The 18,476-nt window shown below is 38.7% G+C and overlaps 1 protein-coding gene across 4 annotated transcripts in view; it reads right to left on the bottom strand.

The window, feature by feature from the left end:
- Positions 1-18,476, bottom strand: part of LARGE1 (LARGE xylosyl- and glucuronyltransferase 1) — a 300,056-nt gene that overhangs the window by 155,200 nt on the left and 126,380 nt on the right. For all 4 annotated transcript variants that reach the window (XR_011048183.1, XM_068400631.1, XM_068400632.1 and 1 more), the window contains one exon: positions 3,155-3,456. Coding sequence is in view for 3 of the 4 variants with exons in the window: in XM_068400631.1 (XP_068256732.1) it covers positions 3,155-3,456 (302 nt within the window). In the remaining variant the exon portion in view is untranslated. The remainder of the gene's footprint in view (positions 1-3,154; positions 3,457-18,476) is intronic.

Here is an 18,476-nt window from a genome sequence, read left to right as displayed (position 1 = left end):
ACACAGGCCATTCACCGGAGCTGTTTTTAGACAATGGAACTCCCTGCAGCAACAGATTAAACGATGATACATCTTGCTTTCCAGACTAAATGAATTCTTCCCCTGTTTGTACATACAGATAGGAGTAGTAATCAAAACACTAGAAGTTAATCAAGATGTTCTTCCTATAGGCTGGGGATCAGGGAGACAAAGACAACTATTTTTTATTTTAAATAGTTCAGGGAGCACTCAGGCCCAGGCACTGAAATGCACTTAAGGAAGTTAAGCTTCTTTAGGAAAGGGAGTTTAAATAATAACAAGGTGCAGGCTAACATGGTTTAAAAACTATTAGTTTAGCCACTACATACTAGGAAGGACTGTTTCTCAAAGCAATATTTCATATAAGTCCATTTTGGGGTGATATTAATGGGAAGAAAGTATCCAAAAACACATGAAGAATTGGGCCTTAGGTCCTATGCTGATGAGGAGTATAAGGTACTATATAAGGCCTAGATAAACAGATGTTATTTTTTTCCTCCTCAGGCTACTTTTTGCAATGGTGAAATAATGAGCTTAACAAACTCCAATTAGCTCTTATACCTAAAAATAATCTTTGGTAAAGCATTTCATACTTCAATAATTTTTCAGTAGTACTAGCCAGGCGTTCCATTGCAGTTACTTAATCCTTCATAAATAATTGTTGAATGTGGTTAAGAGATATTAAAAGCATGTTACAAAATGTAAATACGCTACAAGTGTTTCCCAGAGGCAGGTAACATCTGCTTTTCCTGTGTTTTACAGTGCTGAAGTTGGTGGTGGCCTGTTCTTTGTGGCTCTGGAGCACTACACACTTAACCTTACTGAGCAACACTGTTGAGAATATTAATGATACAAATACGCCTGTAAAAATGCTTCAAATGGTAAGTATTCTGCTAACCTACTAAATGCTACACTACTAATTTCTAATATATAATCTCTTTTAAAATATTTATAAATGCACACTTAATTCAAACTAAGTGCCCAGTTTATGGAGGCACAAGCTGGAAAGACACTGGGATAACATCATAAGAAAGAGTCATAATTCTGTTAGCTTCCATCAGCATTATGCTCTTCTTCTGAAGCCTGTTATTTGCGCCTCCGTCTGTGTAAGCACTACTCTTTTATTTCCAAGGTTTGTGTTAAAATTGCCTCCTGCTGGGAAGGCATGACAGGGATCTGCTCCCTCCAGGGAGAAGGCCCTTGGTTGAAACTCTGACTTTTTCTTGCAATATAATGTTGGTCCATTTTACAATATCAGAAGAGCTCTCCTGCAACAGAACAGATTAGGAAGCAGTGGCTGGACTGTTGTTTGATATAGATTACAATTATTACCACACAGATTATGCTTTATCAGATATTTAATATTCATTCATTGTAACTGCATTTTCAAATGTTTTAATTATCACTAAAGACCACCCCAAACTAGATTCTGAAATGTCAGCTTCAGTAAATCTCAAAGAACGGCCTCAGTGAAATTAATAACCTGTTCCTAGCTCTCTTTGTCTCCCCCAGAGCCCCAGTCTTCTTCTCAGGACCCTTGTCTCTTTCTGTCCAAGTTGTTGACTCTTGCTGTGATATATTTCAGGGTCAGAGGCCAAAAAAGATTTAGTTGGCACCGCCGAAACACTGAAAAAAGAGGGTGAATGGTGTCAAGATACCACTCACACAAACATGGAACCAGAATCTACAGTAATAGGATAAACGATGAGACCTCTGGCAAATCTGATAATAAGGAAGTTTAATTTTAACTTCCATTGCTGTTAGTGAATTGCTGAGTGAATTCCTTAAGAAAAAGAATAAAAAGCTATTCCGTTATCAAAATAGTGTGCGGTGAGATAGGGGGTTGGCAAATAAAGTGAGGTTTCCTATTTTATATAACCATTGCCTCCAGCACAATGCTAAACCCCACTGAGCAAGTAAATTTATTGGCAAAACACATTATAAACTGAAAGGCCACTTAAACTATTCCTCCTTAAAGCTGCTATTTTTGTGTCCCAAATTGGTTGGTACATCGAACAACCAAGAACTGAGATTCAGCGCATCACTCCTTGGCATGATAATAAGGGAGAAGTGAGGTTTGTTTATTGATGGCCTGAACCTTCCCTTATTAGAAGAAATGCCAAAATGCTTACAGGGAGGAATCAGACCCTCACTATTGGGAAAAGGGAAAATGAAAAACAGACTCCTCCTTTTCCCTCTGCTTAAAATAATGTTGGTTCCTTTTTCCACACTGACAGACAAAGATGTTCAACTGAAAAGCAATAATTCATTTTTAAATGATATTTGATATTTGCCATTAAATAGATTTTATCTGAATAGATAATTAGGACTTCTTTTTCTCTCTCAGTTATTTTTCTTTCAACTTTTATCTTCTCAGTGGCAGAAAGCAAGATAAAAGGTGATACAGTATTACCCTCTTTGTCCAAAAGACTTTCTCTTCTGGATTTATCCATATTCGGAACTGTCATCAATCAGATATCTGACAACTAAGTAGCTGAATGACATCCACAAAACTACTGGCAAAAAATGGGGAAAACCAAACCAAACCAATGCCCCCAAAACCTTCTTAGAAACAGAGGTCCTGATCGCTGCAGCTAACCACACCTCTCATGCACGGCTCATGCAAAGCAGGTGGTTCAAAATAGCATCCAGATACACTCCTGAAAATGACTTAAAAGCACAGGCTGGGTCCATAAGCCACAACTTAATTAATGGTAAACCCTGAGCTGTTCTAGTACAGCACAAACAAAGGACTAAGGCTTTTCAAAGTACTGTGGTGCTTTAATTTAATTTAAAAACACACAGGGTCAGTTTGCCACAGGTCTTTATTAGCACAGCAGTACTGAAGTCAGCTTGGAATAAGGCTTTGATTTTTACACCGGGTTTGGGACACAAGAATGTAAAAGACAAAAAATTCTGATCAAATAATAACTCAAAAGATATTCAGATGATTAAATGCTTTAAAGTTTTTTAAAAAAAGATTAATTAAAAATTATCTAAAAAGTCGTGCCCAGTAGTCCTTTAAGAGGCTGGTTTCTGAGCAGAAAGTTTCAGGGAGGAGACAGGGATCTGCAATGTCCTTAAAGTTTCAAATCTATCAAGCTTTGTTTCTGGCAGTTTTCTTTTGTTTATTTACCTCACATTTTTCCACTGCTGGTTGCTGGCCACACTCAGAGCTGTTTCCCGCCACAATGCCAGCCCGCAGGCTCTCGCTGTCGCCTGTCCCCTCTTCCATGGAGTAGGTTTTGGAGTGATTGCCGCGGTGGTGCGAGGGGCTGCGACTCTGTGCCAGGCTGAGCTGCTTGCGAAGCACGCGGTTCTCCTCCTCCACCTCCCGCATGCGGACTTCCAAGCTCTCGCGCTCCCGCTGGCTCGACGCCGTGTACCGGGGACTGTGGGGCTGGGATTCAAGTGGAGACAGTGACACTGGCTTCCCATCTGCAAGAGAAGAAAACAAAACACTTCTGTCAGAATCTACTTGAAGTTGCGTTTTCCTTTAATGTCAGCATCGTGAGGCAGGGATGTGTTTCAAATACAGACACCTTTTACAAGGACTTGGCACTTCAAGGCAATGCTTAAGTGCATGGTAAACTTGGACAAATGCTGAAGTTGTACGAGCTACAGGTCCTACTAATTTTAAAACCACACTAAAAGATAAGCATATGTTTCTTTTGTTCTGGATAGGGCTGCCTGCCAGTCTCCAGTCTGGGAAGACGATCAAGAACACAAGGATTTAATTCAAAGACAAGTAATATGTAGTTAAATATATTTTAGAAATGTATGCAAGACAAAATAATTCTCCTGTTCCCCATTTCCTCCACAGCCAAGCTACAGCAGTTTAGTTACCATTTTGTGCCAAACAGTAGCCCCAGATGATTCACATGTGAGGAACAGATGGTTTTTATTCAGCAACACAGTATTATACGCTTGCTGAGAAATAAGAGGTTCAGAAGGACAGAAAGATTCAACACACATATGGGTCAAATTCTGGAAAGTATTGTGGCTGAAAAAGACAACAAGGGAATTTGAAAAAAAAAACCAAAATGGTTCAATTCAACACCTTTAACTGAAAAGTTATATGCCAGAAATATTAAACACTTCATTTTTACATTTTCAAAAGGTATCTTCTTTGTTCGAAACAGCATTAAAAAATGAGCTAGATCTAAAGTATAAAAAAGGTGAATTAACCTGAAACCAAGGTCTATAACCAAAGACCACAACTGCAACACATTCTACCATCAGTTCCCAGTACATTATTGCCACCAAATTTTAAGGGAGCAACGAGGGATGCAGCTGATGTGTTTTCAAAGGAGACATATTTTCACATAACTTTAATAAAGCTATATATATACACACACACAGAGTACGAATGCTTGAAAGGTGGTAAAAACCACTCAAACTAAACTACTGTTCAAAAATGTTCAATTGAAATCAAATTGAAACAAAGCAAAGGACAGTGAGAGTAATCCACAGTGTCATAATTAGCAAGACATTCCTTTACAGTGAAGATACGTGAATGTCTTATTATTTCTCTGAAATAACTTTCTACCTCCATGTATCAAAAAAATGTTCGCCACTTAATGATTTCTCCAATGCAGAGAGTCCCTTTGGCTTTATCAAACAAACACCAGCTTGAGTGGTTTAGAAAATGGAAATCATGCAGTTATTGTTTAGCAATTCTCCTTAACAAGTACATTTCTCACGCTCTGACTGAAAACTATCTCCCTGCTCTAAAGACCTGCTTATTGCTTGTTCTCTTCCATTGTTTCATATTTACATGAATGGTGAGCAGTCCTGCAAACCGAGTTCATTAAAAAACAGCTATAGAAATGAAAACCTCATTTCTAATTTCCATTGTTGAGTTATACAGGCGTACACACTTCCTGTTATCTATATAAAAAGCTATCTCAGTTTTAATACAACATTTGGATAGAATATCTTGCATTTGCTTGCAGACTTTCTCCTGCAAAAATTCTCTAATTTATTATCTTTACCATTAGCAAAGCTTAGGATAAATCTGAGCTTGAAAAATTACTCAAGACAGCTTCTGAAGTTTTGGTACTGATATTTTGGAACTTGAATGCTCAAGCAAATAGTTATTAAAAATTAAATGACAGATTTGAAAAGCCTGAAAATCATGGGTGCAACAATAGAGAAACGTCAACATTAAGGACAGAGCCATGCTACAACTAGAAGTGAATAAAATACTGAGTTATCTTTCTCCATCCAGCTTGTAAGGCATGGAACTGAAATAGTGTTATTTCTCAGCTGCTGATACCCAAGTTAAGAAGACTAAAACTCACTCGGATGTGATTATATTGCATTCGTATTACTGGACAGCAAGAGTGTATTGTGTAGACACTCCCAGATAAAAATAGCACCCCTACTCACCCACACAACAACCAACCTGTGTTATCATCAGACATACATTTACAACGCAAATCTAGCCAAATACTTCCCTGGCAATCATAGCTCCCTACTTGGTGAATATCCAGTATGACGCAGATGTTACTTGTCTCTTCCTGTTCTTCTCATCGGATTGCATTACCTTCTCAAATAATTAACAGAAAGGTACTGAGCAGTTCATAAAGATGCCAAGATATGGAAGTAAATCTCAGAACAACATTCATCAAAATTTCAAAATATGGAAAAAATGTAGACATCTCTTTAGCTGTTCTATGGACACAAATCAATAGGTCATAAATGTTGCTTTGCCAAAATTCAAAATTAACAAAAAAAGATACAATTTTGTACATCTGAACAATTGTAGCTATATCCATGAGAACAGCTGAACTGTTTCTACACAGTATTTAGAAGAAAAAGCATAGTCTGAGAAAGAGACTGAAGGAAAATATCACCTCACTGCCTCAGACTGGAAGTTGCAGCAACTAATGAGACCAGCTCAGTGTTTATGCAGCCTTAGCTTTAAATGCCAGTAAACTCCACTACTGTCTTCTCAGTAGTACATATTTCTGCTGGTATATAAAGGGCAGTAAGGAAATCATGTCAGGAATTATACAACCAGATAGCTTCTTGATCTGAAATATGTAACTACTTGAAATGTATTGGTTTACTATAAAAAATATCCATATTTTGTTACGAAGTGCTAAGTCCAAGATATTTCCTGGGATGATCTCCTCAGGGTTCGTACAGCTGGACAAGTCATGTTTTGTTACAAACAATGCTGATTATTCTCAGGTATATCTCGATGCATTTGGTATATTCATAGCACCCCAACTCCCTGCTGCAAATGTTAATGTGACAATTGCAGCACCCATTTGAAATAAAAGTATAAACTCAAAAGTGAACTGAGTTTGATCTCAAGACCCAGAAATCAAATAATTTTTGTCATAAATGTTGAGATGGTATAGCTCGTGATTTTTGCACATCTGAGGCTGGTGGCAAGGTACTAGTTGATTTAGTCCTATTACCAGACTGGACATGTGGAGATATTTTGAACTCAGGGAACATACAAACATGGCAAAATGCCTCTTGGGAGCTACTGCCTAGTAGGTAAACACCAACACATGTTACCTTGATCTGCTTCCGATCAGTTTTCAAGGCAATGCCAAGGACTGTGCATTTCACCTCATCTTTGAAGAAGGAATAAGTGGACTAATATGAGGGACCACTAATATTTGATTGACTGTCTCTGCTGCTTGGTAGAAGAGTTAAACTGATTGCACTGCACTTGAGTTTTATAGTTTTAAGTAACTGGCAGACTGCTCTGAGATGATGTCTAGGCACTTTTTATCTAATCTAAATCAAAATAAAATAACACATAACGAGGTCTGTGTGAATTTGGGACAAAAGATCTCCCAGTGAACACTGCAAGCAACATTGTTGTGCTCTGAAGCAAGTAGTATACTTTTGAATGTTGCAATAAATAATAATAAAGCTATTATTTTTTATTCTTCATTTGGGGTTATTGGGTCTATTTTTGGGCCTTGGCAGTCTCAGGTTTAGTATTTTTTTTTCTGTCTGTGTCAGGCCTTTTACTTCAGACTTTCTGTGCTAATACAACTGTACCAAAGAAATAAAAATGGCCTACAAAATTCCACTGTCCACAAAACAAAACCCAAACACAAACCTGAATAATTATTTCATGGTTGACAGCAGTTAATGACTTATCATGACAGTAGGTTCAACAATTCAGAAAACTTGACAATATTCAAGTTATGAATTCTATGGATTATTGAATGGTTCTGCATATGTGGAGTCACCTGTATTTAAGGCAAGAGATTTCATTAAATCTTACTTAAGCAGAGCACCTTAAGACAGTGGAAGAAATAAAGTCTATAGAAAGCAATTCAGTATAGTTTATTTGAAAGGAGAGGGACAGAAGCAGTGGAATTTTCTTACATACAAAACCTAAAGGATTAAGCATTAACACCAAATTCCTAGTTTTGTAGTTATCAGACTTGGAGAGATGATAGTTCTGAAAAGGACCCAGCAGTGTTGGAAGCTTGCTGGGGAAAGAGACACAGAGAAAAAAAGTTTAGCGAAAGGTTAACTGCAGGGCCTGATATGGGAGAAAGAAGCAGAGTCCAGGAATGAAAAATTCACCCTGATTCAGAGGAGAAGACAAGTGCAGAAGCAGGGATCCTGAGTTTCTCAGGTGACCCTGATCTGAACTCAAATGTTTCAAATTTTGTTAGGAACTCACTGAGGCAGACAAATTTATGTAGCATGTTGCGGGATTTTTTTTCCTTAGTTTTTTACATTTCTTTTGCTATCTTAAGTGCAAGCTACTTGTTTTTTTTGTCATCTTTACAAGGTCTAGAGGTTTCTATGTGTTTTAGCTATTATTCATCCCCTGCCTATTAGTGTGTAATGCCTTTATAATGAATTAACTGATGACAGTGAACTCTAGGCTGCCTCTGAGATAGGAGGAAGTTATGCTGCTCACAGATAATGTTTCAGTCTGTCTGACTACAGATAAGAGAAAATACCACTCCTCCATTTCACATTTGTTCACAGTTGAAAATTCATATTATCATTGCACCCTTTGAAGACTAGCAGTATAACAACTTTAACCAAAAGCCAACATTCTGCAGAAAGAACTGGGATAGCAGGCAACCACCCTCATGAATTTCCCCCTGTTAAGGCCATGAGCAAAATCATTCGAAGTTCATTCCACAATTATTTTTTTTTCCCCATAAAGACCACTGTAGAGAACTCCACGGCTCTAAGGGAAAACAAAAGTATGAAGACTACAGTCAGGACTACGGAGACATAAAAGCTCTGTATAAGCAGATAAACTATCCCTTTTCTTTTAGAGCTCTAGCTCAGCTTTAATCATCTAACACCTTAGTACTCTATGCACTTCTGCTCAGCTGGATGCTCTGGTAGGTATTGGTTATACGGGCAGCTATGAATGAAGTCCTTTTTGTTCAGTTTGGTACTTTAAGATATATGCTTCCACAAGTAGGTGCTAAGGCATCCCAAAGTGCCTATTCTCACACTCACCAAGGCATTTTTTTCTCATACGCCTTTTTGTAAATCACTGCAGTGTGATCTCAGCTGGAAGTAGAAAACCTTGCCCAAATAACCATCTTAATAGTGGAATGTAGTCTAAGCAATTTACTCCCTATCTGTGAACACAGAACTTTTTCATTCTAATGTGACATGAAGCAATTACGAGTTCACGCTTCCAAGTTTCAGTGGTAGAAAGTTGTGCCATTGAAAGATGTCACAGTAAGAACACTGAAGGCTGATGTCCACTAGATAGAGACAGACAAGAAATGACAACCAAGCCTTTCCATACTGCCCAAACAAGTTTCCTCAGCTCTGACAGAAAAGCTGCTCCCATCAGTACTAGGCACAAACCTTTCTCGGGATTAGGCATGGACAACATATGTGCTAAATTACATGTTCATTGGTAAGAAGAGACTGTTTCCACACGAGACACCAATCAACCATCAGCCTTGGTCTTAGGCAATAGTAATCGTACTTAGGCACTTCTGCTTGTCCTTTAAGTGCTAAGTTTGTGTTCACTTCCACTGATGTTAATGGTACTTATGCACATGTTAACATGTTTTATTGAACCCAAATCTGAACCATTCAATTCCACTGCAGGCCAGCCTTACTTAAAGCATCACATTATTGCCTGCTGCTCATATCCAGGGAGATTCCTTCCCACTGTCCTTTCCTTAAACAAAATAGCCCTCTACAATCAACGGATTCAGAAATTAAACGCAACAACTCTACACACACAGAACATCAGGTTTGCAAAGTGTATTGGTTTTGCATGGCAAGCTTTTGATAGTGGGGGGGCTAGAGGGGTGGTTTCTGTGAGGAGCTGCTAGAAGGTTCCCCTACGTCCAACAGAATCAATGCCAGCCGGCTCCAAGACAAAGCTGCCACTGGCCAAGGCCGAGCCCATCAGCAACGGTGGTAGTGCCTCTGTGGTAACATATTTAAGAAGGAGAAAAACTGCTACACAACAGCAGCTGGGAGAGAGGAGTGAGAATATGTGAGAGAAAAAATCCTGCAGACACCAAGGTGAGTAAAGAAGGAAGGAGAGGAGGTGCCCCAGGCACCAAAGCAGAGATTCCCCTGCAGCCCATGGTGAAGACCATGCTGAGGCAGGTTCTCCCCCTGCAGCCCATGAAGGTCCATGGTGGAGCAGATATCCACCTGCAGCCCATGGAGGACCCCATCCCGGAGCAGGCGGATGTGCCCGAAGAAGGCTGTGACCCAACGGAAGCCTGTGCTGAAGCAGGCTCCTGGCAGGAGCTGTCACTCTGTGGAGAGAGGAGCCCACGGTGGAGCAGGTTTGCTGACAGGACTTGTCACCCCACAGGGGACCCACACTGGAGCAGCCTGCTCCTGAAGGACTACACCCCGTGGAAGGAACCCACGCTGGAGCAGTTTGTGAATAACTGCAGCCATGGGAAGGACTCACATCGGAGAAGTTCATGAAGGACTGTCTCCTGTGGGAGGGACCCCACGCTGGAGCAGGGGAAGAGTGTGAGGAGGAAGGAGTGGCAGAGACAACAAGTGACAAACTGACTGTAACCTCCATTCCCTGTCCCCCTGCGTCACTGGAGGGGGGAGAAGGTACATAAACTGGGAGCGAAGATGAGCCCAGGAAGAAGGAAGGGGTGGGGGGAAGGTGTTTTAAGATTTGCTTTTATTTCTCATTATCCTACTCTGATTTGATTGGCAATAAATTAAATTAATTTCCCTGAGTCGAGTCTGTTTTGCCCATGACGGCAATTGGTGAATGATCTCCCTGTTGACCCAGGAGCCTTTTGTTATATTTTCTCTCCTCTGTCCAGCTGAGGAGGGGAGTGATAGAGCAGCTTGGTGGGCACCTGGCATCCAGCCAAGGTCAACCCACCACAAAAGTCAAACACTCAGAAGTTTGGAAATGTGAGAATGACAGTCTCCTGTCCAACCTTTGCTGTCATTCCCTTGTGTCTGATGACAGGATCATTAATTGCATGATCACCACTTTATTTCCAAAGAACATTGGCATCACTACGTGCACAGGATGGATGGTGCTCACAGCTGTTCAGTAGCTTGTTTCAGCTTATCATTCAGTTTGTGACCACTCATACACTGCTCTGAAAAAAGACTTATTTATTCCCTCATTGGCCTGTGATGCTCATCACTATAATACCTGAATGCACCACAGGGATCAGTGACTTATATTTCGAAATTCTTTGAGGGAAAGGTTGTCCTCTTTACAGGCAAGGCAGAGAAGTTTGGAGTCATTAATGCCAAAAGAAAATACCAATTTTGGATGCACAATTTAGATGGTTCCGATGTAGTTTTTCAACAAATAAGCACCTTTGCTGCACTTCATTTATTCAGGGGACAGACCTCATCACCTGTATATGTGACAGTATACACTTAACATTTCTGGAATGCAAGAGTCTGCAAGCTGTAAACCCAGAAAATGGGGAAAAAATACAGTCAGCAGTCACTTGTAATAGCTTTGTTTTACCAACATCACGTAATGAACTCAGTGTTAGAAACAGAAACAATTTTCCAGGGCAGATTTGACCTCATAAACTACAAAGCTGTCCCTTTTCTTTCTGCGCTCCCCTGCCTTGTTCATGACACACCTTCCAGTCTAATTAACTAAACAGAGTGGTCCAAGAACCACTCACCGCATTGCTGCATTTGCTCTGCACACAAAATGAGGAAGGGGTTGTGTCTTGGAAAGTCAGCAATTGTACCATCATGAAGGCATCACGTTGCATAGCCGCAGAGAGCTGTTTATGTGTTGGCTGGGTGAATGTAGTTCTGGTACTTCTAACAGGGATAATAGGGATGGTAAACAGTGAAACACTCTAGGTAAAGAAAAAGTCTGTAGCAACAGAATGCAGGAAGAAAGAGGTAAAGAAAATCTAAACATAATATACATCTTTCCTGAAAATAGATGTGGCTCTTTTTAATAGTTTGTTTTTTTCAAATGAATTATTAGCTTATTAGCTAATGTTACGAATGTTAGCTTATTAGCAAATTTAAAACAGGAGCCCATAAGTCTTAACGTGATTGCTTATTTCCTTGTCTAGAACATAATGACTTTTTTTTTCTTTCTTCTGTCATCTTCTCATTCTTCCTTTCCCTGCGTTGCATTGCCTTGGCAAAATACATGCCTCTCCAAGAAAAGGACTAAAAATAATGCTTCCCCCCTTTCCACTGGGAGTGGAGATGTAAGGAAATAATGTCTTATCAGAGTAAGCATTGAGTGCAAATAAGATTTTATCAGGGACTTGGCTTGACGAAGATAACATGTTATCAAGAGAACTTGGCAAAGATAACACGTTATCAATATGAGGAGTAAAGCTTGGGGAAAATAATGTTTTAATACCTATTAGATTCTAAATAAGACATCTGTGCTCTTTATGAATTGTTATTTTCTCCAAGTCCCATTGCTGTAAAGATGCTGATTTTTTTGACAAACCACTTCTGTAGTCATTGGGGAATGGGGGAAGAAAGAGGAGAAAAGGAAGCTCTTTCTCTGCAAAGCTAGAGGGATATGCTCTTTCTTTTCAAAAGCTATGCACGCAGGTAAAGACTGCCAGTGTGACAGCTCAGAAGACTCATATGTTCAGACACCAAACTTGCAGGAAAACTCCTGCAAGTATACTGCAGAGAATCCCATAACAGAAGAGGGTCAATACCCCTTCTGTCCTTGATCACCCTATCCAGGCTCAGAACTTTTTGCAGAAGCACTTCTCTACCAGCCATCACTTAGCAATGACTTTTTGTCATAAACAACCACATCACAACTAGCAGTGGTCACTTGGGCGCACAAATAAATGACCCCTTTTAGATCAGTTGCAGGCATTATCACCATTCAGTTAGAGGTCACCATTCCCACAGCTTAGCTGACCCAAAGGGTCACGAAATACTTCTTACCTCCTGCAGTGCAAAGCATTCAACTCAGTTTAAGAGGTGAGTGAAGCTAGTTTGAGCTAGCCTGATTGCCTCTTCCCTGAAGCATTCCCCTCTACTGCCTCCACTATGGGGGTAGAGACAAACCACTGACTAGTGGGTGTCTTTGCCTCGAAGCTGAAACCTTCTGTAACTCAATTATAAATCTTCAGAGTTACAATCTGGATGAATTTAAATAAATTGTGACACCTCCTGGAAAACAAGAAATCCAATTCATAGTAGGATGGACTACTAACTGCCTTAAATGGCAGAATGTGGGTGAATGCCACTGGTTATTCATAGGAATGGGCAAGCAGGGAATAATTAGAAGGGAAGCTGTGGAGGGGCTGTAGGAGTATGATGTGAATAATAAAGCACATTTAGGAAAAGGCATATGAATGATATCTGCAGGGTAAGTATTTGTAGCCAGCTGAATTTCCCTGGTGTACAGTAGGAGTGGGAGGGAAGACAATGGGATCTGTTAATGCGAAGATTTCCTACGGAGGAGCTGCATTTCTTTTTTCATTAACCATTTGGATATCTTATGCCCAGAGATTTCTCTAGGTTCAGGTGTGAGCTTGGTGTTAAGGTAACTTCTGAGGCCCTGATATAGCAGAATACCTTATCAACAGCAGGCAGCCAGTACAGCTCTCTGAGGTAAAGCATGTGCCCAAATGCATCCCTGCAGCTGTACACAGTACTGTGACTATCATTCATGGCAGTGGGATGTAAAAGACTGAAACTCTCCTATGTTGGCTCCTGCTCAGTAAAACACTGTGGAAGAGACAGGAAGGGAAAAAGTCTGAAATACAACATTTTACAGTGTTTTTAAAGACTAGAGAAAGTACAAGAAATAAATATCTATAAGCTTAGAAAAGATTATAACAATACCTATAGGTTTCTACAAGTGCCACAGTAACCACAAGCATGAGACAAGTACACTCAATCAAAGCCTAGTAGTAGTTAATTCAGATTCTGTTGCTGATGATTAGCTTCAGCTGCTCATCAATAGAGACTCCAGCTGATAATTATTTAGTTAAACTTCTGAGTACTATTTGCATATGTAAAGCACACTTCCCTGCTGAAGCAACAATGGATGCTATAATGCATTTCCTGATTGTACAGCACTTGGATTTGGGGAACCTGGGCAAGAGAGTCTGCTTTGCATATCCTTCCTTACCCTCATCAGGCCAACCATTCAGAAGAAATGCACTTACACACACTGACATCTACAAGCTAGAGCAAAAAACAGCCCTAGCCCTGCGTAACAGTAAAAATGCAACCATTCATTTCAATCAGAATATCTCTAATAAGAATACTACAAGATGGAGTTTTGCATAGTCCTGAAAACATTTACCTAAGCTTTCTTACTACCTGAAAAATATGTAACAACTGCTCTGTGACAAGACAGCCTGGTCACCTTAAAAGACATGCAGAAATGCCAGTGGATAGATTCAGCCCATTAATTCCTAGTGAACTCCAGATGTGGCCCTCTCCTCCAAAGGAATATTGCTTATCATCACGCGGTTCTCTGTTTAGCCTTTTCTCATCTCACTTTGTCCAGATCAGAACTTCATTTCCTGAATGTGATTCTTGTTCATCAGCCATAGCTATGCCCCCCTGGTTAACTATAGTATCAAGAATAGAGATAAATACACACAATGTGTAGATTACACTTATGTGTGCAATTCTCCATGCTTTCATAACTATATGACAGAAAAGGCATGTTCAGATCTGCTTAATACCAGAGGAGTTCATAGGCACATTTGCTTTAGGGATAAGGAAACGTGGAAAAGAACTGGGAAGATCTTTACGGAATCCGTAACACAGCTACCTGCTCCTATACCACTTTGGTTTAAGAGTCCATTGTAAGCTTACTATTAACAGACATGAATGGTTTTTTATCAGATAGCACTGAACAGTAAAGCAAAAGATGATTGAGTTTGGCTTTGGTTAAACATGGGAGATGGGTCGAAAAAAAGGAGGTCTAAGAGAATACAGGTGGTCAGCCTCTCTGAAAGCCAGCATTTAGGCTATTAAGTGATGATAGGCTAAAATTTAGCTATAGCAAAATTTATCTGTATTGCTAGAAGTCACCTGGCAGCACTGTTACACACAATCTCAAAAGCTGATTTTCAACACATCTACAGAAATGCTGCAGTATTAGTTCAGGCTGGTTGGTGCTGCTGAAACCTGCTGGAAAGCTTGTTATATCCCTTAATCTCCCTTGGTACAGAGATGCTGTAAGAGAATCATGCACTGATATTTTGATTGAGACTACTGGAAAAGGAGATTGTCTGAATACTGACTGACCATCGAGGATTGTTCAAGGATAAATAAGTAAATAAAAAAAATCCAAATTCTGCACCACACCATTTCTTCCTTCGCCCGAACCACATCTGTAAGAACCTTCAAATCTTAATACAGCTCTAGCCAACAACAGATATGAGCACATATATATAAAGGCAAGCAGCAAAGAACCAATTTTCAAAACAATGATTTCTCTTCTTTCTAAATGTATCTGAAGATTACACATGCAGGCAGAAATATTGCAAGTTTATATTTCTAGTTTAATATGATGTTATGAAATAACATCAGTGTTATTTCACTGATGACATAGCAGTGCATGTTATTAATATCTTTCAGTATTGAGTCTTCTATTTTTCCCGCACATTCTCAGCACTTTTCATTTGCTGCACCTGTCACTTCAGCCACTTCAGTCCTGAAGAACAGTGAGGGGAAAATGCAAATAACTGCACATTCAGAACACATGAAGGCTGATCAGTGTTATGACATTTATCTTCACTTATGACAAGAGATAAAATAACTCATGAGTTAGTTTCCCATCCTCCTCATGAAGAAAAATGTCATAACACATCGTCATGTACTATATACAGCAAAATTTCTACCACACCTTGCAGAGAAAACATCACAGCAGTGATGCAGATGGTAGGTTACATATAATGGCTATGACATCAGAAATGAAACACAAAGCATTTAAAAATAGTAGATATAAAAGTAAGTCATAATATTAAAAAAACCTAAAACAACAGTTCACAAATTAGCTAAAGGCAACTAGTTAGATTATTTGCAAAAGTTATAATTGCATTAAGCAGCAATGAGTTGTCCATACAGTTCAGTGGAATCCTAAATAGATTTTCATATTTTCTAACTTTCCTCACATTTTCAAAATAGAAGGCCACAGCTGGCCAATATATTGTGTTTGTTAAAATAATACTTTACTACTTAAAATCTTAAAACCCCATAATATACACAAAAGAGAGTAATGAAATTAAAACAAACAGACAAACTGGAAAATATATTCTGAATTCTGGTGACAAAGGTAGTATCTTTATCCCATGGAAATCAACAGTGGTTTCAGAATTATCTTCAGTGTGGCCAGCTATCTACCGCAGGACTACAATCTACTTTTGGTGGCCTGACTCCACTGACATGTAACGTGGAACTTCTTTTTTTGCATTAACTTATGTAACTTTATTTTTTAAAAAGAAATTAATATGTTAGAGATGCTCCTTCTACAAATATATAATAAGTATGTACAGAACTGATTTTATATCAGATATATCATATCAGGTAGATACAGATTTCATTTCAATTGGTGACCTACATTTCCTATAGAACATGAGAAAATTACTTGTCCTTATGATATTCTTGTTTTGTTACAAAAGTGAAGACAGCAATTCAGAAACATAATCCCCTTTCAAGTAAGTCAAAGGCAAAACTCAGTGACTTTGATGAAAACAAGCATAGGCCTAATATTTCATGATACTCTGCATGCATACAGCATGGTGACATTAGTCATTTTTATGTTGTACCATAAATGTACACAGTGCTGTGCTGTGGTAGGTCAGAAGGTGGGCCATATCCCCTATGCCCCATCACAAACCTGCAGAGTTTCCTGTGCAGCAAGCAAATGAAAATTTTCATTTTTGAGCACCCACAAGTTTTCTAAGGTTAAATATAATCAACTGACAGCAAGATTTAGATGTTCTGCCTACTAAGAGTTTGCCTTGTAATAGATAAGGTATATCTTTGAGATTAATTCACATTTCTGCTCCAGTGCACAGAAACATCTTAATGTGTGTTTAGGATCCTAAAGAATATGCCTATTCTTGTGCAGGATAACACTGAGGTTGAGCCCCATTGACATGCGTTCTTACTATTCTAAAATAAAGTTGCTTTACTCAATCAGGGCAGCAGTGCTCAATATTCATGCGATCTGGATGTATTCAAACAAACACCTCTTTTTTTCTCAAGTAGGTCTCTCGTTTTCTAAGTTTTCATTATCTCCAGGAATTTCTCTCAAAAGTACAATATATTGTGGGAGACTTCTTTAATAAATACAAATTAAATACTACATTGTGGCATTTTTAATGATGCTTTTGTTAGGTAGCCTGTGATCAGGGCTGATGGCCATAGGCTTTCTACAGTGACATATACAATGAACTAATTGATGTCTATGACAAGTTTTTGTGTTGAAGCAAAGGGAAGATGAAGGTGGAGGCATTTACAAAAATTCTTGTATTGTGTTTAGGACTAAACGGGTTCTGTGTAGTGGTCAATTATAGTTTTGCAATTGTCCTTTATTTCTGTTGACAGACTTTCATTAAAATATCTATTCATCTTCCTTTGTAAGATTAACTACAGATTTACTAATTTCTATCATTTGAAATATCTTTTGTTATCTTAAAGTCTAAGTGGAATAGATGGAGACTTGACCAAGTTGTTTCATATTAAAAAACCTGAAATCATCACACCCTATGCCTAAAGAACAATCAGACACAGAAAAAAACAATAGATCGGCTATATTAAAAAATGCTTCAGCTGTAAAAGTCCTTTAAAGGTCCAGCTAAAGAAGAAACAACAACAGCAAAAAAAAAAAAAAGTAGCTTCCCTTCCCATCTACTTCCATCTTGTTCTAGGAAAAGGGAAGGATCTTTGTCATTATTTTTAGTTCTGTATTCCATATTTCTTTGAACAAATCTAGACACAGGAATCAGCTGTTAAGAACTGACATGGGATAAGGTTGAGGAGTGACATTGCTTACTTCACCCTTCTTTTCCCTCTGAGAACAGGCTGCTGCAATACATACCCTTACAGCAAATAAGAAAACATGGCTTCTCCCTTCTAAATTATGACCATCTGCCCAGGAAGAACTGAGGCAGACAATAGAATAAGAATACTTTATTGTGGTATTACTATCAAGTTTACTTTCTAAATTATGCTTTCTTCTGGTCTTAACTATCATTAAAATAGTACAGATATTGACTTACACCAGCTCTGACTTCATGTGCTTCTCTGAAGAAAATCCTACATTTCTATCATTATATGATATGTATTTTGTCCCTTATGGTAAAATTCCACCTCGCAGGACATTTGAATGTGACTTTTTATGTTTTGAGAGACAGCCTTTCCTTCTTGAGAAACTGTAACTTCACCAGGTATGTATTTAAAATTCATACTAGCACCTTTTATGGAAACAATTTAGTTTCTTATTTGATGGGCACAAATATTTATTGTAAATTCCATCAGACGATGCTTTCCTTTCTTTTCCTGAATAATATGACTGAATCCAACCAACAGGGAAAGTAAAATTTCAGACTTGCCTAAAGACCACATATGTCTATTCTACTCTACTATTACGTGACAGTTATTAAATCTTGTTTCAACTTGGAACACTAAGAAGCGCATAAGATATAAGAGTGAGCAAAAAATTTGCTGCCTGTGTTCAGCATTTCCAGTTCTTAAAATTGTATTTAAAGTCTTGCAATATTTTATATTTATTGAAAAGTCACATCTTGGAGATACATAAGAAAATATAAGTGCTTTTTGCTTGTTTGTTTCCTTTGCAGTAAGATCTTATTTTCATCTCTGCAGGAGAAAGCTGAAAAAACCATGACCTGTCATGATGAAAAAATCAGGAGACAAAGCTCTTAAAAACTTATAATTTTACATACAGTGAATTATGACTTTTGAACACTTTGAGCTAGCAATGCCAGTTTTTTATTACAACTGTTCAAATGACTTGTGCTTTACGATGATGG

This window comes from Nyctibius grandis, chromosome 5, assembly GCF_013368605.1.
Source record: "Nyctibius grandis isolate bNycGra1 chromosome 5, bNycGra1.pri, whole genome shotgun sequence".
Lineage (NCBI taxonomy): Eukaryota > Metazoa > Chordata > Aves > Nyctibiiformes > Nyctibiidae > Nyctibius > Nyctibius grandis.
Note: the sequence above shows the minus strand (reverse complement) of the source record. Positions and strands in the feature narration are given on the sequence as shown.